The sequence below is a fragment of the Sciurus carolinensis genome, chromosome 14 (assembly GCF_902686445.1).
Source record: "Sciurus carolinensis chromosome 14, mSciCar1.2, whole genome shotgun sequence".
Lineage (NCBI taxonomy): Eukaryota > Metazoa > Chordata > Mammalia > Rodentia > Sciuridae > Sciurus > Sciurus carolinensis.
The window spans coordinates 21,187,216-21,200,697 of NC_062226.1; the positions used below are offsets into that span (position 1 = coordinate 21,187,216).

Genomic DNA, 13,482 nt, shown 5'->3' on the forward strand with positions numbered 1-13,482 from the left:
TATATGTAGAGATTATCCCAACATTTTACAATGAGAAATTGCTAAAACAAAGATATAACACTATACAATTAAAAGTGAAATTTCACATTCGAAAATAGCCTACTTGAAAACTGACAGCATCAATCTACTCCTAATAAAAATTTGAGGGCTTAAAAAATCAAAACTTGGAAAACAAGAAAAAGATACTCCTTTCTAATTCAAGGTTAACTTCCATGTAGGATTATTTTTCCTGTCTAAATACTCTATTATCCTTGTATTTATGTATAGATAAGAAGTGAGGATGCCTGGGAGCCAGTCCTGACTCTAACCCTAACAAGGTGTGAGCACCTGGGCATTCATCTCTTCTCTCTAGGGCTGTATCCTCCTCTGTAACAGAAGCGTAGATTAACATCTCTAATCTTACTTCTAGCCGGCATACCTGAAGGATACCTAATAGAGGTAGAAGCATGTAATTCAGTCTAGTGAACCTCAAAGAATTGAAAGCAGGAGCAGAGAACAGAATTCTGGCAGAATGTGCCCCACCCATACACCCCAGAGGACATGATACTCTTATTCTTTTCAGCATCAAAAACCACTGGGCTCTAGGATCTCTTGGGTTCTTTTCAGGACTAGTTTCTATGATTATTATTCAACAAAGACAATGGTTTACATTAATACTCTGACCCAATTAATATTCTAATCAAATTAGGGCTCTGACCTAATTAATAACTCTTGATTCTAATGGATAATGACATGGTATCACATAGTATACATAAAAACTCAATTTAATGTATTAAAATACTATCTCTTAAAAAGTAACACAAAGTTCAATACCAAATCAGGTGTTTTGCTCAGTTTAGAAGGCCCACAAGGTCAATTTACAAATAGGCTGGATTATGAGAAATTTTATCTCCCTTTTCTCTTTAGAAGAATGAAATCAGAGTTGTTGGTAGTTTCCCAATAGCACCCTCCTTTCTCCTGTTATATCACTAGAAATACATCAGCCATCAAAAGGATGATATCTGCTGTGTAATTCTCATCCCAGCTGTATTTGATGGTAAGGATCTCTAAAATTATCCTAGCTCTATCACTCTGCCTTATGAAAAGCTATATACTCACATAATCTCAGCTAGAGTCAAATGAGGAAAAAAAGCAATGTTTGAACACCATAAATTAAGGGAAAAACACTAGGGCTGGGTGCGATGGTGCACACGTGTAACCCAGGAGGGTGAAGCAGAGGGATCACAAGTTCAAGGCCAGCCTTGAAAACTCAGCAAAAGCCTGTCTCAAATTTTTTAATAAAAGGGCTGGGGATGTAGCTCAGTGGTAATGTGCTTGCCATTAATAATACACGGGAGGTTGTGGGTTCAACCACAGATCCATGGAAAAAAAAAGAGAAAAGGTGCCTTTGCCAGTTATCTATCTGCAAACATATCATATCGTAGTTGTGCAGAGATGTTATCTTGTGTAAAGAAATCCTATTTGAGAAATAATTATTAAACTTATTGCTAATTCTATAGTATTTATAACTACTTTGTTTTTGTTGTTTGTGGTGCTGGGGAACCCAGGGCCTCGAGCACATGTTCTACCACTGAACTATACCCCCATGACATTTTTAATAATTAGTATTCTTTAAAAAAAAATTGTTATTTTTATGTGATGCTGAGGATCAAACCCAGTGCCTCACATGTGCTAGGCAAGTGCTCTACCACTGAGCTATAACTCTAGCCCCCTGTGACTCCTTTTAAAAGGACCTTTGAAAAAAATATCCTACTGCAAAAAATTATCATTTAGTCTCCTTGATTTTTTTCCTCTAGGCTTAGAAATTTGTTTCCTGGATTATATGATAGTTTGTATTTACAGATGCTATGTATAACTTTATTTTGGCTAGAGACATGAAAATCAAAATACACCCTTCCTCTAATTAGATAAAGAAAACCAGTCAGAAATGGGCTGAGTAAAAATCAGAAGTGTTTCTCTCATATTAAATTGTGGATATAGTCAAACTAGAAAAAAATCTGAATGGGTTTATACTCTTATCTCTAATTCTGGGAATCATAAGTACAGTTATTTTTTTTCCCCAAGAAAAATAAAAAATCCCTTTAGGTAACTATTATCTCACATATGTAAATGAAGAAATTGGAGATGTCAAATGAATTGCCCATGTCACAGTTCTAGTAACTAGTAATATGTGTTACTAGTTCTGCTCTAGTAATCATAATTCATTAAAAACCAAAACCAACAAAATACTCTACTTAATACTGTTAATTTTCTGGCATCAAATTGGTAGGTGAGACCAACTTCCCTGGCAACCACTATTTAGCACCTGGTTGGTGACACTACCAACTTATGGGCCTAAGAGAGGTGCTTTCGCCTAGAACCTACCCCACCCCCTGTTTGAATTATAGGTATTCTCTTGAAATTGTGTTTTTGGCTTTATTTGGGGGTTAAAAAAAAAAAATTATAGTCACTTAAATACACCATTCTCTATGCACACTTAACTCCATGACAAAGTTAGATGTTCTTTAAAGAGTGACACAAACTTCTGTTCTTTACTAGTGGCCAAGCAGGAAAACAAACTCTGTTGAGGGTCCATCTCAAAATAAGTACAGTGATGGGACTTAAATAATACTGTGCTAATAAACATGCTAGGTGGTAGCACTGATCTTAATCAATTCAGAGTTAAATGGATAGTGATTTCATTATACCAGAGATCTCATTTACAATTTATCACTTCAGAGGGTCTACTATGGAAGCACAACAAATCACTTCTTGAACAAGTGGCTACAGCAGAAAAGCACAGGGTTTAATGGGATCTGGATCTAGTTTCAGATACTGATGCTCTTATGCATTAACTGTGACATGTGCAATCCATTTGACATCTCCAATTTCCTCATTTACATATATGAGACAATAGTTACCTAAAGTAATTTTTTGTGAGAATTAGGAAAAACAACTTAGAGAAGCACTGAGCACAAGGGCTCACTGTAAGTGTGTAATAAGTGAGTCTTTGATGAGAGATCTGTACACTCCTATGTACATGTGTACCTATGTGAATACCATGGATGGTAATAGAAATGGCTTTACCTTGATTTTAAAACAGGCTCTAAGGAACATTCCCCACATGATATTCAAAATGGTATTATAGGGAGGCGTTGGGGGGAGGAAAAAATAACAGAATGAATCAAACGCCATTACCCTATGTAAATGTATGATTACACAAATGGTATGCCTCTACTTCATGTACAGAGAAACAAGTTGTACCCCATTTGTTTACAATAAAAAAAAGCAGTATTATATATCATAAAGCAAAGCAACATACTCAATATGTAATGGACAAACTGCAGGAGTACAAAGTTAGGAAAAATATGCAAAACAGTATTATCAGAGAGGTTTTTACTAGGCTCTCAAAAATGAACCTTTCGTCACAGTGTCTTTTATAAATCCTCAGAGCAGAAACTATTTTATAAATCTCTGTACCACTCCCAGTGTCTAGATCTTTATCCAAAAAAATTCCAAAAAAAAAAAAAGTGACTATACATTTTCATCTCATTAAGTCACTGCTTTCATGGAATCTGGAAGCTAAGCCATAGGACTTAGACAAGTTAATGCCATCAAAGTTTCAGCTAACAATGATCTGAAAAACCAAAGAGATCTGATCTATGCCAGGAACTTTTCAGACTATTTGGTAGATGAGGCAGGGACTCAACATAGGGAAAGTGAATTAACATAGGGAAAATAAATATAAAATACTTTTAAGAGTTATATATATATATATTTATATATATATATTTAAGAGTTATATATATATTTATGAACTACCAGCCCTATTGGCCATAATAAATGGAATCTTAAGAATAAGGTGTCTTAGATAAATAACCTGGACATCTCTAGCCTTTTCAAATATCCTGACTTTTAAAAATTGCTTAATGGTTTTCAATAAACAGTCACTTAAATGAATACAGAAGCCTGAATTATGTAATACTGTCATCCAAATGGTGACGTAAAGGTTCAGTTTTTTTGTTAAAGATGATGCAAAACTTCCAGTCATATGAGGGGCATTGGAGAGTTTCTTGCATGATACTACACTGATCTTAAACGTGTAAATTTTGCAAAAATTGTTTTGTTTCTGTATGAATCAGGACTGCCCAAGGAAAGGCAGCACATTCAGTTGTATTGAACACCAGCTGTACTGCTGAATTTTTTCTACAGCACATATAAGATTTTGCCATCCATCTCTGCCACAGTGTGAAATATTTTTTTTTAAGTTAAAATTTCAAATAATAAAAATGGCATCTGGCTGTGTTATGTCCTCAGTATTGTTTAGATAAAAGTACAGGGGCTGGGGATGTAGCTCAGTAGCAGAGTGCTTACCTAGCATGTGGGAGGCCAAGTTTGATCCTCTGCAGAGCAGGAAAAAAAAGTGAGGTAGTTGCCGATTTTTTCCTAATTTACTCAAAGAAATACTATAATTTGGCTAACACTTCCACTAACCCAATCTTCAGAAAACAATTTTCTGAATCTAAATGTCACAATGTTCCTATTTGGTTTGAATTATCACTGCAAAATATAAATAAAAATAATTCACATTCTCAATTTAATTGTATTTGCCTAAATGAAAATGCAGTAGTATTAATAAGCAGGACACATTTTCATTTCACTACCTCAATAAACACAAATAAGGATTACAAATTTTCTAGTTCTGATTTTCCAGTGCATCCTGACTACCCTTCTTCTTTCAGGACAAACTTACTTTGCTATTAAAAACATATTGAGAGGCTGGGAGTGTAGTTCAGTGGTAGAGGGCTTGCCTACCAGCATGAGGCCCTGAGTTCTATCCTCAGCACCATAAAACAAACAACATCAATGACACATCAAGAATTTAGAAACTATGTCCACAAAAGGGTAAAACACAGTAACATTTTAAGTGTTTTATAGAAACCTTTTAAAAAAGAGAGGAAGCCCACATAAAAATAACCTTATTTAATAAAAAGAATTCCCTTACAGTAAGCTGTCTTGTGCACTTACAGACTAGTTCTAGAATGAGGAGAGCAGGAAGGGTTTGTATAGAGAACCAAGAAAGCGGTGCTGTTTAAAATGAACTGGGGTGGGGGCAGGGGACAGAGTGCGCTGCCATGAAAGCTCACTTAGCCTTCACAGATGGAAAGACACTGCCCCTGTCTATAGCTCAAATCACTGGAAACTAATTACAAACTGCTACTGGAAAAAGGTGGTGAGAAGTGACACACACTTCCTTGGCTATGATCTGGATGACTTATGATCTCACCATAAAACAGAGATAACTCATTTTCTTTTCCAAGTTGTTGGACAGGCTAAGGTAATATCCTCTCCCTTTCTTCTTTTTTCTACATGTACAAAAGAATGCTTCTTTTTTGAGGAAGTCATGAAAATGAAGTTAATCCCACTACACAAAGCCACAGCAGACTTCCCACTCTACCAAATGTGGGCCACAGCTTAGAGGAAGGGGTCTTTCTGTGCTTCTCACTTTGTAATGGAAAGAGCTGTCCAACCAGGGAAAGCTCAGTTCTGTGACAACTTAGCAAAGTAAATCAGAGGGAAATCTGTCCTGGTTGTACAATAAATTAGTACATAAAATGCCACCTACCTTCCTAGCTAAAGTAAAATATGAGGTTGCCTTGAAGAACAAATACTTCCCAATAGAATGCCCAGATCCAACCAACCAAGATTTGGAGGTGTGTTAATGATTATACAGGATAGGAACCTAGCTCACCTCTATTATGGTTCTAATGTCTACACTTATTTTTTGAAGCATCTTAACTAATAATTCATCACAGTCAGTTTTCAAATCTTGAAAACTAAAAACCTTAGAAAAACCATCAAAAATGTCTGGCTAAAATTATTACTATTATTGCAAGATATTACAGATAAATGCATTTATATTTACTGTAGAAGAAACTTCCACATTTTTAAGAATGCTTTGAATCTGCTAAACTTAGTAACAAAATATTTTTACTTAAAACAAGTGTCAATATTCCTTTGATCTCAACTGCAGTCAAGTAACCTCCCAAGGGAAAAGAGACTGAAGTTTAATACTTATAAATAATTCATGAGATTTGAGCTTTCAAGAGGATGAGGTTTTTGTTGTTGTCTTGACTAGTATTTTTAGATTTTTGTTAAGACTTCTGTTCTCTACCTTCTTTTCATGCTTGATATATAATCTAATGTCTGGGATAATTTTCAAAGTTTTGGTAGTTCTAAATTTCTTGTAAATCTCATAATCAAACTTCATTTACATTAATTTCTTAGAGTTAAAAAAAATTCTATCTGGGTTCAAGCACACCAGTAAAACATGAGCTATATAACAGTCTTTTTTTTTTTTTGCCACAAGATTAGACTTTGCATATTATTTAAAAATTATGTATCTTCCAAAAAGAATGGCACCTTTATTCCTCCTTCTACTCCCTTTTTCCCTAAAGAAAAGTTGTTAGATAAACATATGCATTTTCATACACTGCAAAAAAATGAGGCACAGGAGCTAAAATTCTAATTTAAGTAAAAAAAGAATGGATAAATACTTTGATGTCAGGTTTATACCACTCATATTCTGTCTGGCTGAATACCATATTATGTGAGCAGTAAAGTTAGTGTTGTCTCCTCCATGATCAATACAGAATTTTAAAAATTAAAAAAATAAAGTCATCTCTGAAGGAGACTAATAGAAGTGAGAGGTGTGTAAGAAGGTAAATCAGGAGTTGAGGACACAGTGTCTATGATGACTCTGTTTCTTTTCTAACAGGTTTTTAAAAACGGAATTCTTTCTCTGCTCAGTGTTGCCTGAGAACCACTATGGTTTTGTAAGGTCTGTAACAGTAATTATATATAATCATCCACAAGTACATTTATTTGTCTTAAGCCTATAAATACTATGTTAGGAATACTAAACTATCTCCATTGGCTTATTTGTAAAAAGAAAAATATATTATATATTTATATTTATATAAAGTTAACACTGAGGGCAGAGGAAAGGGAATGAAAAGCAGTGTATCATCAGTCTCTTGGGACACAGAAACCAAATTGGGGTCTTGAGGCCACCTGGGTCAAGCAGTGTCTGAGGAAGAGTCATAGGAGGCAGAGACGATGAAATTGCCGCTGTTGGAGTGCCCAGCCACTGACTGGGCAGCCTGCTGGCTGAGGTTGTTACAGATAAGCACCAGCTGGTTGCTCTGGGCCTCAGATAAGGTGCTGCAGCTTTGATACACACTGAAGTTGGTTTTCCGGCCCGGGATGTTGCCCTTCTCACACATGGTCTTCACCATCTTGGCCAGCTTGTTCTTGCCAAGAGCCTGGCAGTTGTACCAATGCAGAGCCGCCAAGTTTACAACTGGCTTGATTGACAAGTAGAAAGGGGCATCCTCATAGCGCATGGCAGGGGGCCGCCGCTGGGCATACTCTTTATAGTCCTGTACAGGGCAGGTCTGTGGGGCATGCTGGGTGGCATACACACGTGAATCTGTCCCCCCTCTCTTGGTTTTGGCATTCAGATCACCAGTGTCTTGACCCATCCACTCCAAGTACTCCAGTCCGGTTTCTGTTACTCGGAGTCGAATATCACCCCATTTCAAGGTAGATCCATGGAAGCCTGTGCAGTGACCAAAAGCTTTTGTGTTATTAAGCCAGACAAGGTTGAGCAGACCCTCAGGGTTATATCGGCTTAGCAGACCTCTCTTCCGCAGGATAAGCTCATCAGCAAAGGTAAGCTTCATGGACTTGTGTGGTTTATTTCCTTTTCCTTTGCAGCGAAGTTCAATCTGCTTCTGTTTGAGGGCCTCTTGGGAACGCTTGAATTCCTTATCCCTGGTGATACTGTAGCCATACCTGTGTTCTTTTAGGTATCGTTCCAGCCCACACTGGTAATTCGCCAAGCTGTTGGGTTCATACTCAGACCCATCCTTCTGCCTCGCATCAACAAAGAAAGAGGCAAGGTAGGCATCCAACTCCTTGCAAGGAATGACATAAATCTCTCTTGTTTCAGAAGGGTACTTGGAGATGAGGAACTCACGGAAATTGCGGAGCGCAGTCTGTGTGCTCCGGATGGTTTTCTCATTCTGCTCCCTGCTGAGCTCAGCTGCTCTTTCATCCTGGTCTGCAACAAATTGGGGAGGGGAGGGATAGAGAGGGTGTTGATGAGTTCAGACAATGCACTTTCTACTCTGAAATAAAGTTTCCTTTTATAATGAAAAGGGAAAAGAAGGAATCAATTGTAGAGAGATCACTGATAAAACACTATTTACATGCCTGTCACATTATAAAAGCCAACTTCAGTTTCACAAATGTACTAGAGTATGGCCCATTACAAAGTGAATTTCTTACGTCACTGGCACAGTTGTGTGTGAAGGTTTGTGGCAAGAGTGAGATTACAGGTAGCCTTCCTTTTGGGAAAAACAGGGAACAGAAATGTGCTATTTATCCTATGCAGTATGTGTGGGCCTCATGAGAACTGATCCATTCATTCTGATGATTATCATTTCATTTGTGAAACCAGAGATTATACTGGTTCCTTTTTACTGAATTAAACTAAAATACCTGAATTTGGTATTTTAACACATCACTAGAAATCTGTATTTAAAAATGACTTAAGGGGCTGGGGAGATAGCTCAGTCGGTAGAGTGCTTGCCTTGTAAGCATAAGGCCCTGGGTTTGATCCCCAGCACCCAAAAAAAAAAAAAAAAAAAAAAAAAAAAAAAAAAAAAAAAAGACTTAATATTTTTTTTAGGGCATTTGATACTTGCTCTTCTATAGCAATTCAGGTAAATGTAAACTGCAGGGCAGTTTATAATGAGTGATAAAAAACATTTAGTTTGGAGGAAAGCTTCATGACTATAAGGGAAGGAGAATAAAATAAGAATTAGACTCCTGGGGGCTATGGTTGTAGTTCAGTGGTAGAGCACTTGCTTAGCATGTTTGAGGCACTGGGTTTGATCCTCAGCACCACATAAAAATAAATGTGTCCATCTACCAAAAAAGAAAAGAAAAAGAATTAGGCTATTATTATTTATTAAATGTTTTACACTCTGCCTAAGGACTTGAAGTGCCTCTGTTTAAATCGTCCATGATAAAGTAATGTTATTCAAGAGCAGCAGTCTTTGCGCTCTACTGTGCTTCAAAATCACTGAAGATGCTCTATCCGGTGCAGACTGGCAGGTGGCAGGCCTAGGGCTCTGCATTTGAGCCAGCACCTCCACACTCACGATGAGGTTCCAGAGACCACACTTTGAGTTCTAGTATCTGTGCTCTTTGTAGGAAACCCTACTCTATTTTATCTAGATTATTTTTTTTTTCTTTTTGACATGGCTAAATTCAAAGATATCATTTGAGTAACATTAAATTTAAAATCATATTATTTTAAAATAATTCTATGGTAATTCTGGGGCTGAGAAGATAGCTCAGTCGGTAGAGTGCTTTGCCTTGTAAGCACAAGGCCCTGGGTTCGATCCCCAGCACCCAAAAAAAAAAAAAAAAAAAAAAAAAAAAAATCTAAGGTAATTCTATAAGAAAGAATTGCCAAAATCCACATAACTTTGTAAATGAAACTCAAATTCACTAGTTAGATATTTATAAAGGCACATTTTTGAGATCACATTTCCAATATTCATATATACAAAAGCATTTTTGCTTCAATGAACATGTTTCAGTTATGCTATTTTTTCCAGTTGAAATTATTTATATATCAACAATAAAGATGTTTATCTTTCCATCAAAAACATGAAAGCCACAGGTTGGATGTAGCCTTTTACCAGCTGGCTTCTTTGACTATTTACATGTAAAGTCAAAGGGGCCAGCACGTTGTTTATTTTGGCTCTCTGTTCAAATATATATCACGGCAGTCTTCAAATGTCAAGCAAAGACTTTCTAAGAAATAAACATTCACAGACAACTTTAGGGAAAAATTTTCCAGTTCCTCAATTTTCACATGGGATCTTTTCTAAAACTTAAGTATCTAGGAAGGAGACTGAGTTTGAGCTTGTTGCCATTGCCAACCTAAATCTACTATGCTCTGGCGTATAAAAGGCTTTTGAGAAGCCAACAAAATTAATACATCAATGATTAAACTGCTAACTTTTCCTGTTCTTCTCTGCTTTATACAGATTCTGATATGGGTGAAATCTGCCATTAGAAATGGGGTTTGCAGCCTGAACTGAGGTGCTCTGAATTCAGGACATCTGAAGGGCTATAGGATAGGCAGGCTAGAACTGGAATATTCTACACAACTACCAAATGTTCAGTATAATGAAGAGGTTTAAATAAAACTTATTTCAGATTTAGTGTGCTTTAATTCACAAAGTACTTAATAACTATTACCAAATCTTATGAGGTACTGACTCTACTTAAAGTCAATTCTTATTTTCATTTAATAAAACATTTAATAATTTTGACTTCCTTTTTTACAAAAATAAATGTAATGTTAAAAAATCTTTGGGTGTCAATTTAAAAATGAGTGGTATATAATTTTTTCCAAGTTCTCTTAACGGGTATATGAGTATAAGTGTCTTAAGTCTGTTGGACATAATTACACAGTATTGGTGGGTGGACTACGGAAGGGGCTGGAGTGCTATCTTGGGCATATCACTGTGACAGTGCCCAGGTGAGGCAGCCAGCTCTCCCACTTCTGTCTCTTCCATATTTACTGCACTGAACCAACCCACTCAGAGTTGATTAACACATTCATACCTCTTCTACTCATCCTTAGCCTGTTTTGTGTGTGTGTGTGTGTGTGTGTGTGTGTGTGTGTTTGTGGTACTGGAGATTGAACACAGGGCTTTGTGTATACAAGGAAAGCACTCTACCAACTGAACTATATCCCAACCCTAGCCTAGCCTTTTTGTAAACACTTTCCCTCCTTTCTCCTGGGACTCAATTGTATTAAGAAATGTTATACTGCCTTAGTCTTTCCTAAGAGCTTGGAATGCATGAGAGGCTGGAAGGGCAAAGACACCCTATTCATTTTACATGAATAAGGGAAAGGAAATGTTTTAAAAACCAAGTAAAAGTGTATGTTTTTCAGCTAATAGCAAAATCAAATAAAGCCAGAGAAAATCGATAATAGAGAACTATTACCATTATCCTGCATGTATCTCTATTTTAAGAAAAATCTTCTGATCCATTCCTTTTAAAAACTTTTTATTGGGTATAATGTACACATAATACAGCAGACTAGTCATTAAGAGCATGTGATTTGCTTTCACAAATAGAATACACCTGTGAATTCAGTAACTGAATCAAGAAAGAACATCACCAGCATCCCAGAAGTCTTTTATTCTTCAGTCATTCCCTTGCACAAAGAAAATGGCTATTCTGACTTGAAACATCATAGGTTTGTTTGGACTATTACCATAACACATGCGAATGGAATCTTAGGAGGCTTCTTTTGCCCAATCTTGTACTTGTGAGCTTCACTCACACTGCTGTGTATCTGTAGGCAATATATATTCATTGTGGTGTAACGTTCCATTGTGTGAATTTATCACCATTTATTTCCCATGCTATCTGACATTATGTTCTATTAATTTTCAGTTTGGGGCTTATTTCTAATAAAACTGCTATGAACGTTCTGGTAGGTATGTTTTGGTGATCATGTGCATGCATTTCTTTTGGGGTCTATTTAGAAGCAGAAATTCTGAGTCATAAGCGTTAACATCCTCAGCCTTAGCAGTTACCAACAACCAATATTCCACAGTGGCTGTGCCAGTTTACTTTCCCCACCATGACTGTGTGAGTTCAGATTGCTCCACATCTTCAACAATGCTAAGAAATGTCAGTATTTTTATTTTAGCCATTTTGGTGGGTGTGTAGTGGTACTGCATTGTGGATTAAATTTTCATTTCCCTGATGACTAATGATGTTGAACACATCTTCATGTTTACTGGCCTTTGGATATCCTTTTATGTGAAGTAAGTGCCTGTTCAAGTTTTTTGCCCATTTTTCTATTAGATTGCTCTTTTCTTATTGTTTGGATATCAGCCTTTGTCAGATAGGTTTTTCAAATATCTTCTGTCAGTTTGTGTCTTGCCTTTTTATTTTGTATCTTTTAACGAACAAGAGTTCTTAATGTAGACCAAATTGTCAGGATACACACACACACACACACACACACACTTTTCCCCTTTATGATTCTTATTTTTTGTGTTCTGCTTAGGAAATCTTTCTTATTCCAAGGTCATGGAAGATCTTCAATTTCTTCCAAAAGCTTTAGCTGTTTTACTTTACATATTTTGATTTGCTGTCCATCTAGAAGTAATTTTTACATTTCAATCTGCCATTCACTAGAATACCACCTACATGTTCTTAGAAATTAAGATTATTTTTTAAAAACATGGACCATGATTAATTTGATTTTAATTAATGAATATTCAACCTCCAGCACCAACAAATAAGCAAATGGGCAATATAAGCTTCCAGTACAGTAGTCTAAAAGGGACAAATGGGTACAGAGTGGAAGTAAGTCATCCTCCCAGATTAACTTTCTGTTACTGTTTCCCTCTGCAATCAATATTACCAACCGATTGGGTACAATTTTTAGGCTCATTGTTTTCTTTCAAGATAGGGAAATAAATATACTATACATCCTATTTTATACCCTGCTTTTACCATTAGCAATGTATTAGAGATAACTCCACAGTATTTTACATGGATATACCATAATACATTCTTCTAACTTCTTAATTCCCTGCAGTGGTGCCATGTGCATTATTTTCATCAGTTGCTATTACAAACAATGTTGTATACACACAGCCGCCATGTGTGTGTACATATGTATACAGAATGAATTTCTAAAAGTACAACTGCTATATTGTTATTTCTTCTTCTTCTTTTTTTTTTTTTTTTGCGGTGCTGGGGATCGAACCCAAGGCCTTGTGCTTGCAAGGCGAGTACTTTACCAACTGAGCTATCTCCCCAGCCCACTATATTGTTATTTCACTGCAATTTATGCTCTCATAAGATATGAGTGCTAGTTTAATCACTTCTCCAGTTATAATGCATACCAAATTTTTTTATACTTGCTTATTTAATTGATGAACAATTCCATGATTTTATTTTCCATTTATTTTTATAAGTGAGATTTAATATTTTTCAAACATTTATTAACCCTTGATTTTTCTCATTTTTTCTGAATTATTTTTGTCCTATCCATTTTCTTTTATTATATTGATTTATAGGAACTCAACTAAATTTAGAAATTTTTATATTTACAAACAGAAAATTGTATATAGCCTTAATTCTTAATATTTATTAACATATTAGCCTTATATTTTGAATAGTGTATTTAGCCCTTTTTCTGTAATACATATATAAAAATCAATATACGTGCATCATTATATATATAAATGCATAAATGGAGAATGTCTAAAACCATGTTACCATGTTAAATAACAGTGATTGTTGTTGCTCATTACTGATACAGTGAAAAAAAGTCTCCTAGAATTTTCTCTTTACAGAAAAATGTTAACTTTGAGGTTAAATGAC

At 35.9% G+C, this 13,482-nt stretch overlaps 1 protein-coding gene across 5 annotated transcripts in view; it reads right to left on the reverse strand.

Annotated features, from left to right (window-relative positions):
• The window catches only part of Kiaa1958 (KIAA1958 ortholog), a 140,791-nt gene that overhangs the window by 24,343 nt on the left and 102,966 nt on the right, over nucleotides 1–13,482 (reverse strand). The window contains exon 3 of one of the 5 annotated variants that reach the window (XM_047524321.1): nucleotides 8,021–8,104. The exons of 2 other annotated variants lie outside the window; for them this stretch is intronic. In XM_047524321.1, coding sequence (XP_047380277.1) covers nucleotides 8,021–8,104 — 84 coding nt within the window. Of the gene's footprint in view, nucleotides 1–3,809; nucleotides 8,105–13,482 lie in introns of those variants that run through there. 2 more of the 5 variants (XM_047524316.1, XM_047524317.1) reach the window with 2 other exon arrangements.